The 15,541-nt window shown below is 41.1% G+C and overlaps 1 protein-coding gene across 6 annotated transcripts in view; it reads right to left on the bottom strand.

The window, feature by feature from the left end:
* The window catches only part of elmo1 (engulfment and cell motility 1 (ced-12 homolog, C. elegans)), a 339,660-nt gene that overhangs the window by 24,612 nt on the left and 299,507 nt on the right, over positions 1–15,541 (bottom strand). For all 6 annotated transcript variants that reach the window (XM_069907380.1, XM_069907390.1, XM_069907389.1 and 3 more), the window contains 3 exons: positions 9,555–9,667; positions 5,590–5,697; positions 431–513 (listed from right to left, as the gene is read on the bottom strand). In XM_069907380.1, coding sequence (XP_069763481.1) covers positions 431–513; positions 5,590–5,697; positions 9,555–9,667 — 304 coding nt within the window. The remainder of the gene's footprint in view (positions 1–430; positions 514–5,589; positions 5,698–9,554; positions 9,668–15,541) is intronic.

The following is a 15,541-nucleotide window of genomic DNA, read 5'->3' as shown; positions in this document are numbered from 1 at the left end:
ACATGGGAAAAACGCGCAAACTCTTTACAGACAGTGCGGGATTCGAACCCCGGTCTTGGTCAGTGATGCTGCAACAGCATTGCACTAACCTTGCCGCCCCTTATCGCTTCTTAATAATAATTAAAATAACAATTAATTTGAAAATAATTGAAGTAATTTTTAAGCCCACAAACAGCATCAAAATAAACAACTACATCCTCTATTTTAAGCATTAGTTGAGGATCATGGGAGCTTCCCTGCTCATCTTCAAAGTCCACATGGGGATTTTTAAAGTCTGTTTGAGAGAAGCCTTTGTTTAGTATCTCACATTAAAGCCGTATATTGCTTGCTTTGCTGTTGCACAAGCTTTTAGTTTCACTTAATATTATCTTGATTTTAAAAAATAATCTTTGTTGAAACATAAAATCTGAAGTAAGAATTGAACCATTACCTTATTTTGTTTAAGAGCACCCTTTTCCTTCATATGTGGACAATCCTTTCCTGTCACAATAGCTTTAATATCAGTCACTGGAACTGTGGAAAAACAAAAAAAAAATACTGTTTTTGTTACAGATATTTACAGCAATAGGTCTTTCCGCCCAAATGATTAGTGTTCCACAAGTCACTTTCCAATTTGATTCACTCTATCAACATAAGTTAAAGTTCGTCACTGAGATGTAGTGCTTATTGAGGAGACTTTAAAAAAAATATGTTTAAATTTATACTTATGACCCGGTAACAGGCCATTTTGGTTCACAAGCCTGTACCGCTCAATTGACCTACAACCCTAGTACGTTTCAAAAGGTGGGAGGAAACCGGAGCCCCATGAATGAAACCCATGCAGGCACGGGGAGAACGTACAAACTCCCTGCAGACAGCATGGGATTCCAACCCTGGTCCAAATTGCTGGCGCCGTAACAGCGTTGCGCTAACTGCTAACGCCAACCGTGCTGCCCTTTTAAAAAACAAAAGCACACGAAAGGGGAAATTTAGCACAGTTCCTGGTGCTTGGGAGAGACACGAGGAAGATGCAACAGATCATAAGTGCTGCGCAAAGGAACAATGAGACTTCCAAGGAATGGACCGTTGAAGCATATACAAACTGCAATTATCTCAGAAAAAGTGGTGAGTCAACTGTTTCTTCACAGTAACAATGACGATGTCACGGGAAAGATGAAACTGGAAAATGTGTTGATTTTCTTTGCACAAATAGAGGAAGATAATAGCATTCCAGACATCAGACATCCCAAGAGAATGAATATCGAAACAGGGGCAGAGTCACCAAAGTTTCAAAGAAGAAAATAGTTGCACGAAATCTCAATGCAATGATTGTTTGAGTGTTTAAAGGAAGCAGTTGAGAATATGAATACTATGGTAACAGTGTGAATATTAACTCCCTAGCTTTAATTTTACTATCATTATAAATGCAATGCCCACTATTGGAGTTTCATCTGTGAAGTACAATGCCCTCCATTGACAAAGTGACAAAGACACTTTTCTCCTTTATTTGTCCCTGTGCTCCACAGTATTACATTTGTAAACAAACAATTCACGTGCAATTAAAGTGCACATTCCAGATTTTATTCCAGGTTATTTGTATACATTTTGGTTACAGCACTTTTTAAACATAGTCCCCTCATTTCAAGGCACCATAATGTTTGAGACATTTGTCTTCACAGGTTGTGGTGAAAACTCGGGTATGTTTAATTGCTTCATTTGTGCAGGTATCAGAGACCTGGGCTTTTGACCACTTTTGGAGGGTAGCTGCCATTTTTTGAACAGGAGGACCAGAGTTGTGCCAATGAAAATCAAAGAAGCCATTATGAGGCTGAAAAACAAGAATAAAACAGTAAGAGATATTGGCCAAACCTTCGGATTACCAACATCAACAGGTTGGAACCTCATTAAGAAGAAAGAGTGTATTAGAGAGTTCAGAATTGCAGAGACTGGTATTCCAAGGAAGACTTCTACTGTTGATGTCAGAAGAATTCTCATCATAATGAAGAAAAATCACCAAACGAATGTCTGACAGATCAGAAACACTCTTCAGGAGGCAGGTGTGGATGTGTCAATGTCTACTGTCCACAGAAGAGTCCATGAACAGAAATACAAAGGCTACAGTGCAAGGTGTAAACCTTGGCAAAGGTGGTATGCTTTGGATCTTGGGCAGTTCTTTAATGCTTCCACACTATGCTCTTGCCATCATACAGGTTAATTTTGGTCTCACCTGTCCATAAAACTTCCTGGGAAACTGTGATCTGGCCATCCTGTTTCTGTGGCTAACTAGTGGTTTGCATCTTGCAGTGTAGCCTCTGCATTTCTGCCTATGAAGACATCTGCAGACGGTAGCCATTGACACATCCACACCTGGTTCCTGAAGAGTGTTTCTGATCTGTTGGACATAATGTTTGGAGATTTTTCTTCATTACAATGAGAGTTCTTCTGTCATCACCAGTGGAGGTCTTCCTTGGCCAACCAGTCGCTTTGTGATTACTGAACTCACCAGTATGCTCTTGCTTATTGCTCATGTTCCAGACAGTTGATGTTGGTAATCTGAAGGGCTGGGTGATGTCTATTACTGTTTTATTCTTGTTTTTCAGCCTCCTAATGGGTTCATTGACTTTCACTGGCACAACTCTGGTCCTCGTGTTGAAAAATGGCAACTACAGGCTCCAAAGGTGATAAAAAGCTTCGAAGGAAGCCGAGCTCTCTTATACCTGCACCAATGAAGCAATTAAACATACCCAAGTACTCACAAACACCTGTGAAGCCAAATGCCCCAAACATTATGGTGGCCTGAAATGAGGGGACTATGTGTAAAAAATGTTGTAATTTCTACATGGTCAAACCAAAATGTGTATAAATAACCTGGAATAAAATCTGGAATGTGCACTTTAATTCCATGTGAATTGTTTGATGACAAATTTTAAACTGTGGAGCACAGGGGCACATGAAGGAAAGAAGTGTCTTTGTCCCAAACATAATGTAACTGATTGGCTGCACCCAATATGAATTTCAGTGCATATGCACATGAAACACAATACAGTAAAACCCCTGGCATCTGGAATTCAAGCAACTGGCAGCCTCAATCAACCAGCAAAAAAAAAAAATCAAGGAAAATACATTTTTAAAAATTAAAATAAATAAAAATAAAATAGGTAAAAAATTTGTAAGTTTAAAATTGTAAAAGTAAATTTTCTCTGAAGAAACAAATAAACTTTTGGTGAAGGTGGGAGCAAATATTCAGCCAGCGGAGGGCCTTGGTCGTGCTTTTCTCACAGCAGCTGCTTCAATAAAGTTGTGTGAAATATCAATGGTGTCGCCCAGATTGAAGAGCTGGTTAATGCCACTCACCATTGTCTCCATATCCCTGCTTAGTAAGAGTTGCCCTGGTCAGAGGCTTTATCTGTAAACTTGGGGGAGGGTGGGGTTAATTATCTATAATGTTATTGTTTGTCTTTCGGGTTGCTCCATGCAGGGGGAAGAACTTGCAGATGCAGCGACGGTTAAATGTTTTCACAAGGAATGTGGCTGAAAATGAAGTACAACGCAGGTGAAGTTTGTTCAGTGTAAGTACGGTATAGTATTTTTGTCTTTTGACTTTTAAACCATTTATTCTTAATGCAGGTGTATTGGTCAAGAATTGTAAGAGTAGGTCTCAAGCAACCAGAATTTACACTTATCCGGCATCTACCAATCTCCGTAGGTGCTGGATTACAGGGGTTCCTGATCATATTGGAAGTTCAACTAGGAGCTGAGGTTCACTGCTGAAACAAACAGGAGTGCAAGCAGCTGCAGAGATTCCGGGAGCGCAAGATGCTTCTCTTTCTCTTATTGATAGGGGTACTGGGCTGGTGGCAGCCCTTTAGCAAACAAACGATGACAATTTTTGTGATCTTATGCACATGACAATAAAGTAATTTTAAACATTACTGATGTTCTATGAATTATTTTCCAATTGTTGCTCGCTCAAGAATTTTACACCTGAAGTCTTTGCTTCTCGATTAAAGCAAGAAGAAAACTCGAAAGCTGAGAATTATAGACAAGGGAACCTGTGGTCAGCAGATCACAATGGCTTATGATTAAGATTAGGGTGACTCAACCTTTTAAGAAAGGTAACTGAGGTAATGATCTTCCAAAAAATAATTGGAAAGGTTGCTCAAAAGAAACCCATAACTGAAGGGTGGAGCCCAAGACAAATTATTGATCTATTGGGAAATTAGCTGAGTGGTAGCAGAGGAAGTAGGAATAATGGGTGTGTATTTAAATGGGCATATCTTGCTAAATTCTGTGAGGAGGCTAAATTACAAATGGTATTTATGAATGGGTGAGGTGAAAAACCACTTTTTCAGGTTTGATAACAGGCATTGTCTAGAACAGTGGGTTTCAAACTTTTTCTTTCCACTCACATCCCACTTTAAGTAATCCCTATGCCATCGGTGCTCTGTGATAAGTAAGGGGTTGCTTAAGGTGGGATGTGGGTGGGAAGAAAAAATTTGAAAACCTCTGTTTTAATCGTACCTCATTGACTCGTTATGTGCACAGTTTCATAACTCCAAAGGAAATGGGCCAATGACAATTGCTCTCAATTGGGTCTAGAGCAGTGATTCTCAACCTTCCCTTCCCACTCACATCCCACCTTAAGCAATCCCTTACTAATCACAGAGCACCGATGGCATAGGGATTACTTAAAGTGATATGTGAGTGGAAAGAAAAAGGTTGAGAACCACTGGTTTAGAACAATAGGAAATAAACTGATGGACAAAATTATGTAAAGTAAGTTTCAATACTGGTAAATATAAAAATAGGACAGTTTTAATCACAAAAAACCTGGAGGTGTAGAATTCCAAAAACACTTGTTGGTCCTTGTGCATCGATTTAAAAAAAATTAAATTTTAGACATACAGTACAGTAGCAGGCCATTTCGGCCCACGAACCCATGCTGCCCAATTGCACCTAATTGATCTACAGCCTCCAGTAAGTTTTGAAGTGTGAAAGGAAACCAGACACCCCCCCCCCACCCCCCGTGGAAAATCCCTGCAGACACGAGGAGAACATACAAGCTCCTTCCAGACAGTGCGGGATTCGAACCCCAGTTCCAATTGCTAGTGCTGTAATGCTATGGACAAGTGCAGAAAGTATTAAGGCCAACGGAATGGTCATCTGCAGGACAGGTTACACTACAAGCAGAGAATTCTCTGGTTAAACCACAGCAGGATCACTCCACAAACTTCTGGACACAACACTTAGGAAGGGAATGCTGCACAGTTTACCAGAATGATAATTGGAGACATTGGATAAATAGAGGTTTACAAATAAAAGTAATGATCTGCTGGGGTGTTTCTATAGTATTAAATGATGCCTTTGGAACAGTTCAAAGCACTGCAATTTTTAACTTACACAAGAGCACATCTTTAACCCTAACAGATTAGGTGCACTATCAAGAAGCTCAATTTTTTTTGGAGAGCTGGGTTAAAATGAGTCTGAAACATAATGTAACTTAGGCATAATGCAAGAACATCCTCCACTAACAACATAGAGAATTGTATCAATTGCAATGAGAAGCGTGCATTATTTACAGTACAAAGTTCAGTTACTGATGCCACCTACGTTTGTCCTGTAAAGATTCATATGGCACCTCTCCCTGTGGGCTCTCTTCCAGGTCACCATAGTGCAGGACCTTGTGGTTTGGCGAAAGTCGACAATACCAGAATTTATCTGAAAAATTAAAAATATGGTCATTTACTTTATTGGTTTATAAAACCTTTGATGAAGCACACCTCTCCTGGATCAAGCACAGAAGCGTCATCATGAAGAAAGCGCGTCAGTACTTCCTCAAGAGTTTGCGGAGGTTGGCTATGGCATCAAAAACTTTGGCAAACATTTTACAGAGGTGTGGTGGAAAGTGTGCTGACTGGCTGCATCATGGCCTGGCATGGCAGCACCAATACCCCTGAGTGGAAAGCCCTGCAAATGGTAGTGGACCCAGCCTAGGACATCACAGGCAAAACCCTCCCCACCATCGAGAACATCTACAGGGAACGCTGCTGTCGGAAGGCAGCAGCAATCATCAAGGATCCTCACCACCCAGCACACGCTCTGTTCTCGTTGCTGCCATCAGGAAAGAAGTATTGGGGCCACCAGACTCGCACTACCAGGTTCAGGAACAGATGCTACCCCTCCACTATCCGACTCCTCAACTACAAACTCAATCAGGGACTCATTTAAGGACTCTCACTTTGCACATTTTCTATTACTGAATATTATTTTCTCTATTGCACAGCTTGTTTACTTTTCTCTCTGTTGTATATACATCTTTTCTTGGGAACAATTTTTTGCACTAGCTGGCCCACAGGAGAAAGAATCTCAGAGGTGTATGTGATGACATGTTCCGACAATAAATCTGAACCTTGACTTTGACTTGTACAATATTTTTTCATTTAAACAGGAAAAATAATGATCAAAAAGAAATGAAAAAAAAACCCCACACCTGTAGGAAGATAAATGGCTAGAGAACTTTGGTTCTTGACCCTCCAAAATATTCCGCATGGGAATTTAAACTGGAGGTGGGGGAGGCTGTGCTTAAGGAGGAGATCAGAACTGATTTAATACCTCTGTCCAGTCAAAACATAATCGCAGTAACTAAAAACATAGAAGATAGGAGCAGGAGTAGGTCATTCGACCCTTCGAGCCTGCTCGAAGACAGATGGCCCAAATGCTGATATGTTATTATGCTGCTCTTGCAACTTAGTGAAGACACTCCATAAGGAAGGTCGTGTCACCTTGAAAATAAGCATGAGGTGATTACTGTAGCCCATCTAAAAACTAATACCACCCACTCAGACCCTGTGCCACCTACATGCCATCATGCAAGGTTTATTTTCCTGCTGTTGAGAACTTAGACTTCTGCCTTTTGCTTCATCCTTTTTAACCTCTGAATTGTTCCAGTTTTTAGTGCGTGGGAAGACAACTGGATCACTTAATTGTTCTGATAATGGCACCAAGTTTTATTGCGATTTATTGATGTAATTAAAAGCTAAGCGGAGAAGAATGTTGAAGTACTCGTGAGTGCAAAGAAAGGACCCTGCTGCTAGTAATTTAATAGGAGAAGATAAATCACTAAAAATGGCTTTCAAACATTTAACAGAGGTATGTAAGATTATGAAAGGTATAGATAGAAGAATATGAAGTACCAGAGGACATCTGTTTAAGGTGACTGGAGGAACGCTGAGAGGAGATGTCAGAGGTCTTTTTTTTTTAACACACAGAGAGTGGCAGGTGCCTGGGATGCATTGCCAGGGGCAGTGGTGGAGGCTGGTACAATAGGGACATATAAAAGACTCAGATAGGCACATGGAGGCAAGAAAAATGGAGGGTTATGGGTGTGCCGAAGTATAGGGTTGGATGGTTATGGAGTAAATTCTTATAGGTCAGCAGAGCATTATGAGCCGAAGAGACTGTTCTTTGCTGTAATGTGTTGGATTACAAGTGCTTGAACATAGAACATAACTGTTAACAGTGATGAATTTAGCACTGTTCATATAAATTGTCTTCCCTGTCAAATGGTATTGAATTGCTCACTGAACTTATTATTCACCATAACATTGACAATGTGCTTATGACAGATCGCAAGCCGTGAATGAAGGAATGGATGTTGGAAACAAAACTCATGTGAGTTGCTGAAGAAGGGGTTCTACATCAAACTCTCCTTTAATCTAATTAATATCATTTTTTCTTGAAAATATGGAGCCGATATTTACAGTATGTTGGTTTGAAAATTTGAAGGACTCTCTGAAAGCCCGTCCTGTTGGTCACCTCCAGTTCCATTGTTATTTGTACTGAGATTTATATTTATTTTTGGCATTCGCCTAACTTTTTTTTCCCTTTCTTTGATACCTTAGGGGAGGGTTGGTGGGTGGATGGGGTGTGGTAGGGATGAGGGTTTTTTAAATATATATATGAAATATACACACACCACAATTGTACTTATTTTTTAGTTTTATTGATTATGTATACATGAATGTGGGTTTTTAAAAAATTCTTAAATAAAATGTTAAAAAAAAACCTAATTCAAAAAGGCTGAAGATTATCCAATTCAAAACAATGCCTCTGTGAGATAAATTGTGTGGAAAGTACACTGACCGGCTGCATCATGGTCTGGTATTGGGGCATCCATACCCCTGAGCGTAGTGGACACAGTCCAGGACATCACAGGCAAAACCCTCCCCACTATTGAGGACATCTACAGGAAACGCTGCCATCGGAGAGCAGCAGCACTCATCAAAGATCCACACCTGCTCTGTTCTCACTGCTGCCTTCAGGACAGAGGTGTCGGTGCCACAAGACTCACACCACCAGGTTCAGGAACAGCTGCTCCTCCTCCATCATCAGACTCCTCAACGACAAACTCAATCAAGGGCTCATTCTGATGTGCACTTTATTCATTTTTAAAATTTTCTCTGCATTGCACAGTTGGTTTATTTATATTTGTTATCTGTTTACAGTTCTTTATTTGTTTACATGCATTTGTTGTCCCTCTTTTTTGCACTACCAATAGGTGGTAATTCTGCCTTGCCCGCAGAAAATAGAATCGCAGGATTAGATGTGGTGTCATGTGTGTACACTGACAATAAATCTTAATCTGAACCTAAGAGCAAAGCTTATATGTCAGTCAACATGTACTAGACGCAACATGGAAACAGGTGTCTGCAGGCAGCCAAAGCCGAGAAGTCGTCCTCAGCTGACAAAATCAAAGGCTCTATGGAGGCCACGTAAGGTGGTTGATGGTGTTCCCTGTACTTCACCTGAAGTTGACGTGTAATGTTCCACCTGTGACAGAATTGGTGGGCCACAGATTAGCCCTCGTCAACCAACTAGATCAGAAGCAGGTCGTCCTTAAAGGAAAGCCGAAGAGAGAATAGGAATGGCAATCCTTAACATCAGCCAGGTGAAAAACTTTGCCATATCCAACTTTCCTCTCGGGAGCAGTTTTCACCGAGAGATGTTCATGGGCCTTAGCAACGGACAATGTCAGGGGCTGAAAGGACACACAAATCTATAGAAACACATACACGCCCATGTCATTTAACAAAAGAACAACTTATAAATATTGTAGTTAAACAAGGTTTTAATATTTTGAAGAATTATTTGCAGACAAATGGACCTCATCATTGATGATGTGGAAAGCTTGAACATAGAACATGACAACCCAGTACAGACCCTTGATGTTGTACCGACCCATATATTCCTTAAATTCCTTATATTCCCGTAATCCTCTATTTTTCTTCCATGTCTGAGAGTCTCTTAAATGCCCCTAATGCTTCAGCCTCCACCACCACCCCTGGCAAGGCATTCCACAGCTCGCCGTGTAAAAATATTTACCCCTGGTGTCTCCCCAAATCTTGCTTCTCTTTGTATGTATGTCGTCTGGTGTTTGCTATTCCTGCTCTGGGAAAAAGGCACTGGCTGTCCACCCTGGACCTCTATCAACAAGATTATGAGGGACATAGATTTGACTGCCTATTGCTGAAAGTTGAAATGTTCATTGAGGTGCAGGCAAATGTGATGCTTAGTACCTTGTCTCCGGCGACTGCTGATCTTCCTGAAGCAGGTCCCTTCGCAGAGTCGGTTCAACCGCTGCTGCTTCACCAGCTCCAGGATTTCCGGCTGAATCTTCTCCCTGAGCTCACTGCACACGGAGAGGCCAACCATCACAAAGTGTTCTACACCCCGAGTATAAGGGAGGCAAGGGCTGACTGTAGGCACTCTTTCAAAGTACGACCGAGGGTAAGGTAATGGTGATGGGAATGATTGGGTAGAAACATTGGGGGAGCAAGTGATTGGGATGCAGGAGATGATTACTTGGGGCAGATTGGGAAAGCAAGGGGGGAAAGGTATGTGAGCTCGTGAGGCTCAAGTGGTGGGATGTAAAATCCAGGCAATCATATTGGCGGGGGCGGACAATGATGGGATAAAACATTTAAATTTGAGAAATTATTTAATTATCCCATACTAACTTCCCTGAAGGGCACAAACACATAAACCTCCCACCTTCACTTTCCAAAATGTGGTAAAAATAAAATGAAAGAATACGTAGACCTTGGGAGAGGGTTACAATTCTGAATAAACATTGAGTCACTGTGCACCAAACAATTCAAACTGCTAATCAAACTGTGCTCTTGTGATTTCTTTGGAGACCTTGTGAGAGACTTTCTAAACTGACACTGTAATCTGAGAACTAGAATATTAATTTATGCCTACCAACACAACAAAAATCAAAACAACTTTATGGGCTGAATTTGGAAATGAATTACATGCTAATTTGAACATATTTGCACACAAAGGTTTGAGCTGAAAGAGGCTGCACGGAGTGGATGAAAATCTAGTTCATGCCATACTTTTGAATGTTTTACAGTGATTTTGATCTCTCTCACCATCTGTTCCTCTGCTGGGCATATACTCACTATTCTTGCAGCAAGAGGAACGGTTGGCGTAGTGGTTCGCACAATGCCTTTACGGCGACAGCGATTGGGCCCAGACCGGGTTTCGAATCCTGTGCTGTCTATGAGTCTGTATGTTCTCCCTGTGTCTGTGTGGGTTTCCTATGGGGGCTCTGGTTTCCTCCCACCCTCCAAAAATGTACCGGGGTGTATAATGGGGTGTAATTTGGGCTGTATGTCTTATTTAATTTAGGAGGCACCTTTAGCGTAGGTACGGGGTCTGTACCTTCTCCCCATGCTTGTGTGGGTTTTCCCCGGTTGCTCCGGTTTCCTCCCACTCTCCAAAACATTAAAGGTTGTAGGTTAATTTGGGTGTAATTGGGTGACACGGGTTTTAATATCTGGAATCGGCTTCTGCCGAGCTGCAAATATTTTCTTTATAAATTAAAAAATTAAATTTAAACCTGTGCAGCCAAATTTTGAAATCCTCACTGTTAGTATTGCAATTCCACATCTAGCAAGTCACAGAGCCTGCAACACACCAGAGACACAAGCACGTGAATGCAATTTACCCACGTATGTCTTAGCTGAAAGCTATGACCCTTGAAAATCATGAGCGATGGCTTGAAGGGTCAGCAATTGTTGAATTGCTTTCTGGAACATAAGGCAGACTATTGCACATATGTTATAGCAAGGATACAAGTCCTTGGCCCATTGAATCATCACTGATTGTGTGTCAGATTATATCGTATTTTATGTTTTTGAAGGAGATAGATTGTCGGGGTTTAGTGTAGGTCACAAACAAACACAAACACTTCACCAAGCAGATCTCATTTAAAATGCCAGAGCTCTGCTCAAGCCAGACACTCCAGGCTCCGAGTGCCTTTGCAAAAACTTTGAAGAATGCCTATAAGGACTTCACAAGTAGGTGTTAATTGGACATGCTGCGGAGTAATGGATTATTGTTTTGAAAGCAACAGATGAATGGACTCAGAAGTTTGGGTCCAGTGCTGCAGTCTGTCTATGCAGTTTGCTATTCTAAGAAGGTAATGTGGTTTTACAAGCAGAGAGAGAGAGAGAGAGAGAGAGGATCAAACAGGTTTTCTCTAAGAGAGAGAGAGAGAGAGAGAGAGAGAGAGAGAGAGAGAGAGAGAGATGGTTTCTGCAACATGGCAAGCTGGCAGCTTGTTGAAACCCCATTTTGAAGATGGGTTGTGAGTTCAGTCTGTTGAAAACCCTTGTGGTCCATACAAGAGGAAATAGCTGGCTAGAGTGTTTCACCTGAAATAAAGGAAACAAAAAGGAACTCTATGGTAACTTTCAGAAGAAGAGGTTATCATTTGGAAAACCCTGATGGGAAAAGTTTCTTCGGCAAGACACTGAAGTGGCTGATTGGAGGGAACCTGTTTGTGGGTGTCCAATGAACAACAAATCTCTCTCTGAAACCAACAAGAACCTTCCTGAGCAGTAACCAATTACTTTTAAACACCAGAGCTTGGTGAAAATTCATAAATGTTAAATTCTGTGCACAGTATAAAAATTGCCTGGTACCAGTGAACTTGCAGGAGTGAAAAGTGAGATTGGACTGTGAATCAAAGAACTTTTCTGAACTTACACACACATTACATACTGTGTGCTTAGAATTAGAAGGGGGTTAAGTTAATAGTAATATGTTAAAGTTTGATCCTGTTTTTATGTTTAAAGAAAATTAAAAGCAACTTTTGTTTAAGTAACCATTTGTTTTGATGAATATCTATTGCTGCTGGGTTTTGGGGTCCTCTGAGCCTGTAACAATTGTCAAACACCCATTTATGGTAATTCTGGACTAGACTAATATTTATTCATCCCCATTTTTGACCCATGTCTTATAATGGAGACAAATAATTGTCTGTTGGGTTGGGGGACAAATTGATCAACCCTTCTAACCAAGGTGGTTAGAGCACTGGCCTCGCTGAGGCCTCATTTCTGTGAGGGGCGCTGGACAAAGTGGTGACCCTCTGTCTTCCTTACGGGAGACAAAGTAAAAGAATTTCATGTCTGTTACATTCTAAATGTTGTATTACGTGACAATACTGGAACCTTTGGAACCTTACTTTATGTGTGATAGTGGGAACAAGATTGGAGGGTCCAAGGAGTAACAGGTTAGTAATGAACAACGGCTTAGATTTACACATGGGGGAATTTGCAACAAGGATCCCAGTCACACACAGACAAAGCAACTACACACAACTCATATCCCTCAGACGCAGATAAATCCTGACAAATTACTGATGATCGCAACATCCAAACATGAGTGTTAAACAAATGATACCAGCCACCCCTCGCTCAATAGCAGACATGGCACCCCAATTAACTAAAAGTTACAATTAACTATTAACAGCCATGAGTGAGACGTGACAGTCTCTCTTGGGTATGCTCAACTACAGCCCCCCCCCCCCACTGTTTACTGGCATACACCTTGAAATGGGTTCTCCAGCATCGCCCACGGCTTGCAAACTGGAGTGGAGCTAGGGTTCATCCCAAGGGAAAAAGAGAAAGAGCTGCTTCCTGTGGTGGGCTTTACCCTGCAGCCGGCGAGAAGGGGAAGGGAGCCACGTGACCTAAGTGTCGAAGCAAAGCAATTGCGTTGCAGCCTTACCTGTGGGTGGATCTAACATTGATTAGCAGGGGAAGTGACTTCCATCCTGGTTTCCAACAGAAAGGTCACGTAACCCTCCGTATACCCCTCAAGCTCAAATATTCTGCTTAGGTACAACACTGGGATCTGGATTTTGTTTTCCATCTTAATTTATGGGAGTTTGCTGCCTGCCCTTAACTGCCCCTGAACTGAAGAAATAGAGTCAAGAGCATTTCTGTGGGTCTAGAGTCACATACAGTGAGCTCCATAATGTTTGGGACAAAGACACTTTTTTTTCTCCTTTATTTGCCCCTGTGATCAACAGTTTTAAATTTGTAATCAAACAATTCTCATGTGATTAAAGTGCACATTCCAGATTTTATTCAAGATTATTTGTATACATTTTGGTTTGACCACGTAGAAATTACAGCACTTTTTACACATAGTCCCCTCATTTCAGGGCACCATAATGTTTGGGACATTTGGCTTCACAAGTGTTCGTGAGAACTCAGGTATGTTTAATTACTTCATTGGTGCAGGTATAAGAGGAGCTGGGCTTCCTTCAAAGCTTTTGATCACCTTTGGAGTTTGTAGTTGCCATTTTACAATATGAGGAACGGAGTTGTTCCAATGAAAGTCAAAGAAGCCACTATGAGGCTGAAAAACAAGAATAAAACAGTAAGAGACATCACCCAAACCTTTGAATGACCAAAATCAATGGTCTGGAACATCATTAAGGAGAAAGAGTGTATTGGTGAGCTCAGTAATTGCAAAGGAACTGGTAGGCCAAGGAAGATCTCCACTGCTGATGACATAATGAAGAAAGATCCCCAAATGTATATCTGACAGATCAGAAACACTCTTAAGGAGGCAGATGTGGATGTGTCAATGACTACTGTCCACAGAAGACATCCTGAACAGGAATACAGAGGCTACAATGCAAGATGCACACCACTAGTTAGCCACAGAAACAGGATGGCCAGATTACAGTTTGCCAAGAAGTATTTCATAGAGCCTGGAGAATTCTGGAGAAAGGGCATTGTGGACAGATGAGACCAAGAGCAAAGTGCAGAGGCATAAAGGTACTGCACCTTTGCCATGGTTTGCATCTTGCAGACAGTGGTCTTTAGCACATCCACACCTGGCTCCTGAAGAGTTTTTCTGATCTATCGGACAGATGTTGGGGGCTTTTTCTTCATTATGATGAGAACTCTTCTGTTATTAGCAATGGAGGTCTTCCTTGGAATACCGGTCCTTTTGCGATTATTGAGCTCACCATAGAACACTACTGCACAGAAACAGGCCCCTTCAGCCCTCCTAGTCTGTGCCGAGACTAGAAAGGCCGAAGGGTCACCAGTACGCTCTTTCTTCTTAATAATGTTCCAGACAGCTGATTTTGGTAATTCTAAGGTTTGGTGATGTCTCTTACTGGTTTATTCTTGTTTTACAACCTCATAGTGGCTTCTTTGACTTTCATTGGAACAACTCCGTTCCTCATATTGTAAAATGGCAACTACAGGCTCCAAAGGTGATCAAAAGCTCAGACGCAAACCCAGCTCCTCTTATACCTGGACCATTGAAGCAATTAAACACACCCGAGTACTCACAAAGACATGTGAAGCCAAATGTCCCAAACATTATGGTGCCCAGAAATCAGGGGACAAAGTATTAAAAAGTGTTGTAATTTCTACACGGTCAAACCAAAACAAATACAAATAAGCTTGAATAAAATCTGGAATGTGCATTTTAATTACATGTGAATTGTTTGATTACAAATTTAAAACTGTGGAGCACATGGGGCAAATAAAGGAAAAAAAGTGTCTTTGTCCCAAACATAATGGAGGGCACTGTGAATACAAGATGGGTTATGATGACAGATGTCCCTCCCTGAACAGCCTTTTAGTGAACCATAGGGGCCTTTGTGACACTCCAGTGATTTTGTTGTCATTACTACTGATGCTCATTCTTTCTTTTGCAAAAAAAAAGTAGCCAGGTTCTGTTAAGTTGCCCAGCTGTCACCAAGTGATCCAAAAACGCATCTCCAGATCAATTATCCAGGCCTCGTGATGTTATGCCAGTAAATCAGTCACTTGTGAGGCTACTACACCAAATTTTAGAAATAGGATAGTATATCCAGGCAGGTAGAGCTGCAGACCTGAAGCATCGCCTTTAGAGAAAACCAAGAGAGAAGCCTGACAATAAAAATTGTTCTTTCTTTATGAGGTTTTTGAATTAACCACATATTCCCTACATACCTGTAACAAGAATAAATCATTTAGCATCTCAAACTTATTATTCTTTAATTCTTATAATTCATATCTGATGAGTATTTCAATTCCATGGCATGCCTGGGGGCCAATAAAACCTACTGATCTCTATCTTGAAAATCTCAATTGATGTCTATGCAGAGTTCCTAATTTCTACAAGCTTGTGTGTGTGTTAAAATTAGAGCTGGTCTCTGTGGAAACTCTATTTCAGGATAAGCCCCTCTGCTTTTGAATTCCCG

The sequence above is a fragment of the Narcine bancroftii genome, chromosome 1 (assembly GCF_036971445.1).
Source record: "Narcine bancroftii isolate sNarBan1 chromosome 1, sNarBan1.hap1, whole genome shotgun sequence".
Classification (NCBI taxonomy): Eukaryota; Metazoa; Chordata; class Chondrichthyes; order Torpediniformes; family Narcinidae; genus Narcine; species Narcine bancroftii.
The sequence above is the reverse complement of the archived record's forward strand: the minus strand, read 5'-3'. Positions and strand labels throughout refer to the sequence as shown.